Here is an 11,556-nt window from a genome sequence, read left to right on the forward strand (position 1 = left end):
GGCACTAGTTAAAGAAGCACTGCAGGATCATTTAGACAAGACTTCAGTTATAGCTCGGACACAGCATGGTTTTGTTAAGGGGAAGTCTTGCCTGACCAATCTGATTGGATACTATGATGCAGTCACAAAGGAACTGGATGCAGGGAATAACTTTGATATTATATACTTGGATCTTAGAAAGGCTTTTGATACTGTTGCACATGGAAGACTGCTGCACAAATTGGAGCAGTGTGACACTGGAGGCAAATTGCTGCTGTGGATAAAGGGGTGGCTGAGGGGGAGAAGACAGAGAGTGGTAATCAATGGACACTGCTCGTCGTGGACTAATGTTATTAGTGAAGTCCCTCAGGGCTCAGTGTTGGGTCCATTATTGTTTTCTGTATTCATAAATGATATTGATGATGGTATATCAAGCTTAATGTCAAAGTTTGCAGATGATACAAAGGTAGGCAGGGTTGTCAAGGACACTACTGACACTATGCTGCTGCAACAGGATCTGGAAAGGTTGAGCAGATGGGCTGAGAGGTGGCAAATGAAGTTTAACATTGACAAATGTAAAGTACTACACATGGGAAACAGCAACCCCAGAGCAACGTATCAACTTTGTGGTACTACACTGACGGTGGTAGAGAATGAAAGGGACCTGGAGGTGGTTGTGCAGGCAGATATGAAGTTCTCTGAGCAGTGCAGATGGGCTGCAAGAGTAGCTCATGGTGTATTGTCAATGATATATAGGAATTTTTGTAGCAGGGATAAGGAGGTGATTATTCCCTTGTATAAGGCAATGGTCAGGCCACACCTAGAGTACTGTATACTGGTCTGGAGGCCTCATTTCAAGAAGGATGTAGACCTGCTGGAACGAGTACAGAGAAGGGCAACAAGATTAGTGAATGGAATAAAGGGGTGGCCTTACGAAGAAAGGCTTAAGTTTTGCAAATTACAGTGTCTGGAGACTAGGCACCAGCGAGGTGATCTGATAGAGGTGTATAAAGCCTTGAATGGTTTGAGCATGCTCAATGCTGATGGGATTCTTCCTCTTGCTCAGAATAATCACCTGAGAGGGCATAAATTCAAATTGAGGAAAGACAGATGTAGGATAGATGTGCAGAAATTTGCCTTTAGCCAACGGGTGGTTGGTTGGTGGAACAGACTTCCATCCCTTGTCGTGGAAGTTGATAGCCTAAATAAGTTTAAGGCTCAGCTGGACAGGTATTTTGAACGAACAGAGGGGTGAAGTGGAAGTGGTTTTTTTTTTTTTTTTTTTTTTCTTTTTTTGGCTGATGCTGCATAAGCTTGCTTTCTTCCATCAAATGCCTCTACTAATGCTAATGCTAATACTTTGTACTGTTGAAAGCTCCAACTTAAGACTGGCTGTTTGTAGCATGCAGTAAAGTGCACAAGGTTTTAAAAGTAGGAGATTCAACAGAGTTTTTTCTAACTGCATTATTGGGAATCCTAGTATTGTTAATCCTTTTCAATTTAATCCAAACCATTTTCCCTCTTGGTTTTATTATTAGAGGTTTGTGGATGGGTCACTTAGAGACCATGTCAAATAGGGTCATTGAAAAAAATGTGTTTGCACCTAAATATGCAAGCATTTAGGTGCTATGTTCCTAGTAGAATTTTTCTCTAGTATGGTCTGTTAACTTTCCTATTAATGAAGCAGCATTTTGCTTAACTCATTAGCTTTCCTTTATTGCTTAGCTCTCCATGTCCAAATCATGCAGAATTTATCCATGCTCTAAGCCACATTAGTCAAATGATTTTCACTGCCTTTATAGGTAGAAGCAATGGTTACTTTAGGTTATTTTCAGGGGTGCATTGAAAGTTCACCTTTGCTAAGAAGGCAGCAAATGAAAATTTTGTTGCATCACAGTTCAAATTTGATTGGTAAATCTTTTCAAATAATGTTTCAGGTCTGAATGGTTCACTGGATTCCAGAAAATGGATATTGCATGTTTCATATTTCCGAAAGTTTATATTTTCCAGATCAATTAACAGAATTTGGATGATTTATCTTTAGATTCTTTATCCATGGTCTTGTACATGAGAGATGATTTAAATTGTATCATTAAGAAGATGCCTGATATGGTGCATAGGTGTCTTTTGTTTCAAATTTGTTTCTTTCTTTATCTTTGATTTTGTGGTTGAGTTGTATAATGAGGTTTTAGTGGCTGGTTTTGTGCCCAAGGATTGGAAAATTTATTGAGTTATTCCTATGTCTACGGTTTTTAATGTATTTCGTATTTTGGATTTTCATCTGAGTTCTATGTGTTTGCTGTTTGAAGTTCTGAAAAAATTATTGCTAAACCCCATATCATATAAAATTCTTGCACAGTTGAATAATGTTCATTATAGTATGGCAAGATATTCAACAGCAACATGCCTACACTAGTTAATTAGAAGGGTCTACCTTGCTTGGCATGCTGGTTTTGAAACCTTGGAAATGCTCTTGGGAACTAAATCTAGACAGCACACTTTTGTTATAAATAAAACCTTGACTCAACATTTCTCAAAAAAGCCATAGGATTGTTTACCATACAAGTAAACAATCCTATGGCTCTATTTTAATATCAGATACGAGGTGTAGCAATAAAGTTCACAGACTAAGTGCAATAAAAAGAAGACAGAGTGGAGGTGGTTGTTGTTGTTTGTTATTTGGTTTTTAGAAGCATTAGCAACTAAGGCCATATTGCTCCAGGGGGATATGCGGTGGTTATTCCCTGACCTTTCTGCATCCTTCGTATTTGGTGGGCACGGGCTCGAACCCCGGTCTAATCAAGAAGCGCATGCTACGCACTGCTGCTCCTGCCCACCTGGCTACAGAGGTGCCCAGAGTGGAGGAGCTCAAAAATGATTTTATTTTTATTCAAAGTAATCACCATCTAATTGGATGCACTTATTACACCATTCTAAAAGTTTCTGAAAAGAGAGTAAAGGTATCCCCAAACATATGATGTTCATTTGGCAGTTACGTTTTCCTTTATCTCCTCAACATCCTGAAATCTCTTTCCTTTAAGAGCAATTTTCACCTTGGGAAAGAGGAACAACTCCACTGGTACTAGATTGGGAGAGTAGGGTGGATGGTGGATCTGTACAATGCCATGATTTCACAACAAGTGCAGAATGGTCAGGTTCATTGGGATGCAACAAGGACCAGCTGCCTTTCTCTCCATATTGTGGCCCACTCAGAGAATGCACTTCAATAGTCTTTGAAGCACCTGTACATAGAAAGTAGCATTGACTCTCTCCCACTCAGGTACAAATTCCTTTTGAATCACACACCATTTGTCGTCTTGATCCTGGACTTTAAACAAAATGTTTTGGGCCTTGAAGTTCACTGTATGCTCTGATGCTTTGTCTCTGGGTCGTACTGAAACATCCAACACACATCTCCAGTGACAACACAGTCAAGGAAATCAGTATTGTCTTGACAAGTCTGGATGAATTTTTGCATGATGACACTCTTTGCTGCTTCTGCTTATCCACAACGCTGAGTGGCAAATTTTGTATAGACCTTCCTTTTGCCTAAATCTTCATGCAGAATTTGATGACTCATCTTATTCATATCTAACTCATCCACCATCATCCTAAGGGTCAACCAATGATCTCTCAACAATTTTTTGAACTTTTGAAACTGTATCCTCATGGAGTCTACTAACAAGGCTATCTGAATGAGCAATTTTTTTCAGGAGCCACTAAATGAAACTTTATTTATTGCTCAAAAATTGTTTTTTTTTTTTATAACTTTTGATTTAAAATTAGTATAGTAATTATTTGCAATTCTCTGATTAATTTGGTGTAGTTGACCCTTGCTGCCACATTGTTATAGTACTGATATAGGGGATACTTGGAGGTTTCTGTAGTCTCTTAGCAGTGTAATCAGTATTGCAAGAGGCCTATCAACTGTAATTTATAGCAATACAAAATTGCTTTAATAACTTAACTTTATCACACAGTACATAACATACAACATAAATATTCATAGAGCTTCTGTATCGATGATTTGGTGTGAATATAGTAATATAGTGCGTGTGTGTAGGGAAGGGGGTTAGTGGAATTGTAGGTTTTTAATTGTGGTAAACAAGTAGATCACAGGTTCTAATCACGCAGGTTGGTGTATATTTTTTTGTTTTACCTAAGAAACTTTATTCTAGTAAGACTATAACTAATTTAAAATTCCATGAATGTAACAGTATAGCATAATACATATAACGTAAATTTTACAGCATAATATGCATTATTGCATTTAGGTATCTATTAGTTTAGTGTATTATTCTCAGGTTAAACTGAATTTAAATGGAAATTAAGTCCAGACTAGAGCAGCAGAAGGGGCAGTTCTCCTACAAATCACTGCCTAACAAAACTTATTATTTGTGCAACGTTTGTGGACCTATATGGAAAAGGCCATGCTGGAGCCATGAGGGATGTTTTTGTGTGTGTTCAGTGTGCAGAGCGTGTGAAGAAATTAAGTGGCAACTCAGTGTTCTGATGGGTATTTATGAGAGCTTGAAGAGTAGAGTGAATATCCTTGAAGAAATTAAAATTAGAGCTCATCAAGCTCTCAGCTGCTCAACTCAATGCCAGAGCCCTCATTTCACAGGAATAACTTGATAAGCTTGCTTTCTTCATATACCACTACTAATAATAATAATTTTGAGATGTTGATGGACACCCACTTCTTGGATTCATTGTGATCACCCCCATATCCGCCTTTGAAACACATACCATTCAAACATATTACAACTTTCGCTAGATCACAGACTAGCGAGAGTGCTGTGGCTCGGGGGAGAAACGAAGGGTGCAATTTTCCAACGCATCACAGTCTCAAAAAATGTGCGAAATGTTTGCTGACCTTTCTAAAACAGGACATAATCTAGCCAAGGAGGATGCCTTTGTGTGTGTGTGTGTGCTAGGTGTCTGGAGTGTCAAGAAATTAGGCGCCAACTCAGCATTCTGATGGGCGTCTATGAGAGCTTGAGGTGTAGGGTAAATGCCCTCGAAGAAATTAATATGAGGGGTCCATAAAGCTCTCAGCTGCCCAGCTCAACGACAGAGCTCACTCCTGTCCATCAGGCAATACAGAGGCAATCTCCAAGGCAGAATGCGCTGGTCCCAAAGGAACTAGTTATTGTTGGTGACTCTATTGTCAGGGAGATGGGGAATATACTTTGTAAGAAGGATAGGTGGAACAGGACCAGGGTATGTCTGTCAGGGGCAAAAGTTGATGATGTTGTAGAGTAGATATCATCTTTTCAGGGCACAAAAGGCAATATTGTTGTACATGTTGGAACTAGTGACACTAAGAGTAAGAGATCTGCAGATTTACTCAACAAGTACAGGTCAATGTTGAAAAAAAGTCCCAAGTTAGGGTTGAATGTGAAAGTGTCTGCAATTCTGCCTAGACACAATAGGAGGGAGTATATGATGAGAGCCTTGTCAATCAATTCGGCCCTGGAGAGATTGTGCAAGGCTCAAGGGGTAGAATTTTTTTAAGCCTAGTCTGTGCTTGTTGACAGGAGAGACTGCTTTTACAGGGATGGGACACACTTAAATAGAAAGGGTGCAGGAATATTTGCTGATGCTATCAAGGCAGTGTTGGGTGGGTCAGAAAACTGCTAGCGTGGGGGATACACAGACTAAAAGGTTAACAGTGGCCACAGGCAGAGGCAAAAGTGATTCTTGCACTGCTTCTATTAGAATGGGCAGCAGACTGAAAAGCAAGGTAATGGAGATTTCCAGGACTGTTGGGAGTCATAGTGGAGCAAGTAAATACATGGGTTGTGTTAGGGTGGCTAGGAGCAGGAACAGGTGCATGTATACTTGCATGTACACCAATGCTAGGAGTACAGTTAATAAATTTGATGAGCTTGAAGTGTTAGTCAAGACATCAAAGGCAGATATTGTTGGGATATCACAGATGTGGTGTCACAAGATATAGGCAGTGCAGAGTTGGAATTTGGGGAGTACAATATGTATAGGAAGGGTTATGCTGTTAGTTAAGAAACACGTAAAATCTAAGGAAGTGCATCCAATTGATGTTGGTGGACGATGCAGTGTTGAGTCTGTTTGGTGTGAAATAAAGGAAAAATGAGAGTATGTGTTATAGGCCTAATGAATCTGATGAGTATAATGAGCAATTGTGCAGAGAAATAGAGTGGGCCAGTAAATCAGAATGTCTTATAATGGGAGATTTTAACTTTCCAGATATTGACTGGAACTTGTGGGTTGGTCACTCACACACTAGCAAGGCTTTTGTGGATTTATTGGATGACTGTTTTCTACAGCAACATGTTTGAGAGGCAACCAGAGGGAACAATCTTGATCTGATTATCATTAAGAATCTGCAGATAAAGGAACCACTGGGCGACAGTGATCACAATGTATTGATGTGGGAATTATTTAAAGATGTAACTACCATCAAGGATAAAGGGAAGGGCTTTTGCTTTCGTAAAGGTGACTACAGAGGTCTCAGACAGTTTTTAAATTCTGTACAGTGGGATCAACTGATGATGTTACCAACAGTAAATTCTAAATGGGAAGCCTTCAGGGACTTAATTTTGGAGGCTACTAGGCTTTTCATTCCAACTAAGAAATACTGTTCAAGGTTTAGGCCTAAATGGATGTCAGATGAATTAATGAGGCTAGTGGCAGAGAAGAAGAATGTATGGGATGCATATAAAGTATCAGGTGATACAGAAGCCTATGGCAAGTATAAACTAGTCTGTAATCAAGTCACAAAGGAGGTTAGGCAGGCAAAGGCAGATTATAAGAAATCTTTGGCAAAGGATGCAAAGAAAACAGTAAGGAGTTCTTTACTCTAGACGGAAAGGGATGAATCAGATTGGAACACTTAACATAGATGGGTTGACTATTGATGATCATGCTCAGGTAGCTGATAAACTGAATGAGTATTTTGCATCTACATTTACACACATGAGGAGTTATTCAATGAGAGGAGTGCCAGAAGTTTATCAAACACTAACAGGGAACTAAGTGATTTTGTAATAACTGAGAGCAAAGTGGAGGAGAAATTGTTGAAGTTAAACATAAGGAAGGCACCTGGGGTGGACGGGATCTATCCAGTTATATTAACGGAGGCAGCAATGGAAGTAAGCAAACCCTTAGCCATAATTATGAGAGCTTAATTGGACTCGGGGAGGTCCCCTTGGACTAGAGGTGTGCAAATGTATCACCAATTCACAAAGGAGGTTCAAAAGGTGACACAAGTAACTATAGACCTGTTAGTTTAACTTGTGTTCTGGGGAAAATAATGGAATCACTGGTTAAAGAAGCATTGCAGGATCATCTGGACAAGACCGCAGTAATAGTTAAGACACAGCATGGGTTTGTCAAAGGGAGGTCTTGTCTGACCAATCTGATTGGTTACTATGATGTGGTCACAAAGGAACCGAATGCCAAAAATAATTTTGATATCATATACTTGGATTTCAGGAAAGATTTTGATACTGTTGCACATTAAAGACTGCTGTACAAATTGGAGAGGTATGGCATTAAGGGTAAGTTGCTACAATGGATAAAGGGATGGTTGAGTGGGAGACAACAGAGAGTGGTAATCAATGGACACTGCTCTTCGTGGACAAATGTTATTAATGGAGTTCCCCAGGGTTCGGTGTTGGGCCCATTGTTGTTTTGTATATTTATCAATGATATTGCCAAAGGTATATCAGGTTTGCAGAAGATACAAAGGTTGGCAGAGTTGTTAAAGACAGTAATGACAGTATGCTACTGCAACTGGATCTAGATAAGTTGGGAAAATGGGCTGAGAAGTGGCAAATGGAGTTTAACATTGACAAATGAAAAGTACTGCATATGGGTAGCAATAACTGAAGAGAAACATACCATCTGGGTGGTAGTACACTCAGGGAAGTGGAAAGTGAAAAAGACCTGGGGGTAATTGTGCAGCCAAATATGAAGCTGGCTGAGCAGTGCAGACAGGCTGTCAGGGCAGGTCATGGAGTCTTGTCAATGATATATAGGAATTTTGCTAGCAGGGACAGGGAGGTGATAATCCCATTATACAAGGCAATGGTGAGGCCACACCTAGAGTACTGTGTACAGGTCTAGAGGCCTCATTTTAGGAAGGATGTAGAATTGCAAGAACGAGTACAAAGAAGGGCAACAAGATTGGTGAGGGGAACAAAGGGGTGCTCTTACCAAGAAAGGCTTAAGTTCTGCAAATTGCAGCACCTGGAGAGTAGGCACCTGCGAGGTGATCTGATTGAGGTGTATAAGGCCTGGAATGGGTTGAGCAAGCTGAATGTTGATGGGATTCTTCGTTTTGCTCAGACTAAGAACCTGAGGGGGCACAGTTTCAAACTTAGGAAAGATAGTTGTAGAATAGATGTGCGTAAATTTGTCTTTAGCCAGCGGGTAGTTGATTGGTGGAACATGCTTCCATCTTTTGTTGTGGAAGTTAATAGCATAAATAAATTTAAGGCTGAGCAGGAGAGGCATTTCGAACGAATAGAGAGATGAAATGGGAGGGTTTTTTTTTTTTTTTTTGGCTGATGCTGCATAAGCTTGTTTACTTGCATCATATACTAATGGTAAACGTAACAATTCATCACCATAAGCAGCTTTTAACATTTCAGTATATTTCTGTTGCAGTTTTTCCTCGCTTAAGGCAAAATTTAATATTCATTTGTTGCTCCACTGCAAAATCTTGGCACAGAATGTTAACATTACTATCTCATATATATACATTGTCAGTGAAATTTAATTTCAAGTTCAAAATCTGGATTTTTTTAAAAAAATGTGCTTTTTTTTTCAGATAATTTTTATCATGCCCAATTGAACATATTAAATTTGTTTCACACAGCTCTGGTTAGATATTTATTATGCCCATATTTCTGCTCATTTCCTCATTTTTAACGTGGCCTTGCCATTGCTTCCATCTCTCGATTCAATTTTTTCCCTCTTAAAACTGTCATTTCTGAAGATTTTAATCTTTTGTTATATATGGTTCCTTTGTTTTCCAACCCCATGGATCACAGCTTATTTCCATTTGCACATGTGGCATGCATTTACCCATGTAAAGTATTATAGGGCACAGCTAGGACTGACTATATGCAAATGACTAAAATATTATAAATCTGGTCTTGGTAGATTAGCGAATCAAATGAGATAAAAACAATCTGTACATGTTGCCACATGAATTCCACCAGTGTTTCTGGACCAGAGTTTTTCATCCAGCAAATCAGGAAAATCAACCAGAGAACCACCGCAATTTACAGAAACAATAAACACGGGTAGTTGAAATTACATTTCCAGGTGACCCTAATAAAATAGAATAGTTTAGTTTAGTGTTTTGACGGTGTCCTGAAAAATATTACAATCTTTCGTAATGCAGATGTGGTTGAAGAACTGAAAATAGATGCTATGTTTGCAACTTTACATAAATTCTCTACAGGGTTGGGATCTTGTGACTCAATCCCATAATTGAAGGTGGCAAAACACCTGTTATTTCCTTGAACTATCTGATATTATGGACAATGGCATTGTCATTCAAAAACTGCTTGGAAAAGGATGGTATATGGTGTGGTGCATATAATCTTCAGTTATAACCATGGTATTCTCTGGTACTATCTGTGTCACATAAAATGAAGGGCAAGCCAAACTGGTATCATGAAAAGATCTCTCACACCATAATTCTAGCCCAAAAGCTTGTCCTGTTGTGGTTATATGTGTAGGGTGAAAATACACTAGTGAAATTGGTGCACATGCCTCACCTGTATAGAAAAGTGTGAAGTTGCAAATGGCATTTAACAGATCCATGCTTTTCTAAGTTTACTGTAAGTAATTTTTGAATAACTGGAGTGTTTTTTTTTTTTTAAATACTGTAGTGCTTATCACTATTATGAAAAGGTTGGCTTTTCAATAGGAAGTTAACAAACTATAGTTATCGTGTAATATAACACTGCTAAGGCAGGTAGTATCTGCCAAAAAGACTTACTGACTAATTGGCTCTGTTTACTGATTTTCTAGGCACTGAATCGAATAGGTAGGGGTGTGTGTGTGTGTGTGTGTGTGTGTGTGTGTGTGTGTGTGTGTGTGTGTGTGTGTGTGGTTTTGTCCTTTGCCACCAAACTTGGTTATATCTATCTATTTTTTTTTTTCATCCATCTCATCTTGAAATTGCAAGAAAACCCATCCCATGGGTTTCTTTTTATAAAGCAGTGTGAGGTGATTGTATCTGTGCCATGTGATGGTACTCATCATTCCTACTTTGAATATGCTGATTAAGACAGAGGGTTTGGCCAGTATATGTCTATTAAATTAATCTGATAAATGATGATGTCCAATTACTTTAGAAGAAGAAGAAAGAAAACGAGATATCAATATAATAATTTTTGTTTGTCAGAACTGATACAGCTACTGAAGACTAATAGGTATTAAAATAACTATGAAATGATAGGTATGAAAATAACTAAGAAAAGTTATGAAATTATTCAGTATTAAGTTATTAACTTTAAATATTTTTTTTTTATTGTAAAAAAGTTGTATTATAACTGATGTTGTTGAAAAGATACTGTGACTAATACTGTGTTAAAAGGGATACGAACGATACTGTTCTTTATTTTTGACCACAATCACAAAATAAGTTCAAAAGTTTGTAAAACCTAAGTGTGATAACTAAACTTCTAACCTCAACTTTGAGTCCTTTAAAGATGTAGGTACTTCCTCTGGTACAGTATCAGAGTCAGGAGGCTGTTGGCTTTCTGTAGGATATTCTGTAATGCTCCCTGTTCCCTCTGTAACAAAATTTTCTTCAGTTGGAGTCAAAGTTCTAGCAGGTATTCGTTTTAGTTTTTGTTCTGGTGTTTTTTCTTCTGATTCAGACACTAAAATAAATATTTTTAAAGTAAACACTGTAATATTTTCTTTTTTTCTAAACACAAATTTAAGATATATTTATGTCTGTAAAACGTTTATTGATACATATTGCTGGCATCCCAATCACTATCACAATGAATAATAAAAACAGCAACAATAAGTAAAATAGCTGAACAAGTTCCTCAGACACAGCTTAAAATGATTGGGTAAGAGTAGGGTGACCAGATGCTTTTGGTGATAACTGGAACAAGAGTTTAAAATGGGAAAACCAGGACAGTGGGTATTTTGTTTTTTAATATTATAAAATTTAAATTAATATGTTTACAAAAGAATATATAAACAATTCATTGAAAAAACAAGCAAATCACATATTTATTCAATAAATAAATAGTATTACAATGAAACATACTAGGAGCAAACAGTGCTTTCAATCATATTTTAAATTACTTCTAGCTGCTTTGATCAACTTTTCATAACTTTTAATCATATCACAGATATGTTAAATTCAAGTCGAATTTACATATCATTATGGAATCAACGGTTTTTATATACAAGCAATTTTGTTCATCAAAATATTCTTTCCACATTTCCATTGTGTGCTGGAATGGAAACAAAAAAAAGCTATTTTTTTCAAATTCTGAAATCTGTTCTTGAAATTCAAATTTTGAAAAAAATAAAAAATATATATATATAACTACT

General features: G+C 37.7%; 1 protein-coding gene across 1 annotated transcript in view; it reads right to left on the bottom strand.

Annotated features, from left to right (window-relative positions):
* LOC150075392 (uncharacterized) overlaps positions 1–11,344 on the bottom strand; it is a 64,722-nt gene extending 53,378 nt beyond the window's left edge. Inside the window, exons 1-2 of the mRNA XM_090388472.1 lie at positions 11,305–11,344; positions 10,670–10,853 (exon numbers count right to left, since the gene is read on the bottom strand). Coding sequence (XP_090244598.1) covers positions 10,670–10,853; positions 11,305–11,344 — 224 coding nt within the window. The remainder of the gene's footprint in view (positions 1–10,669; positions 10,854–11,304) is intronic.
* Positions 11,345–11,556: the final 212 nt, after the last annotated feature.

Source organism: Mastigoproctus giganteus, chromosome 14 (assembly GCF_048544385.1).
Source record: "Mastigoproctus giganteus isolate SK-2022 chromosome 14, ASM4854438v1, whole genome shotgun sequence".
NCBI classification, from domain to species: Eukaryota; Metazoa; Arthropoda; class Arachnida; order Uropygi; family Thelyphonidae; genus Mastigoproctus; species Mastigoproctus giganteus.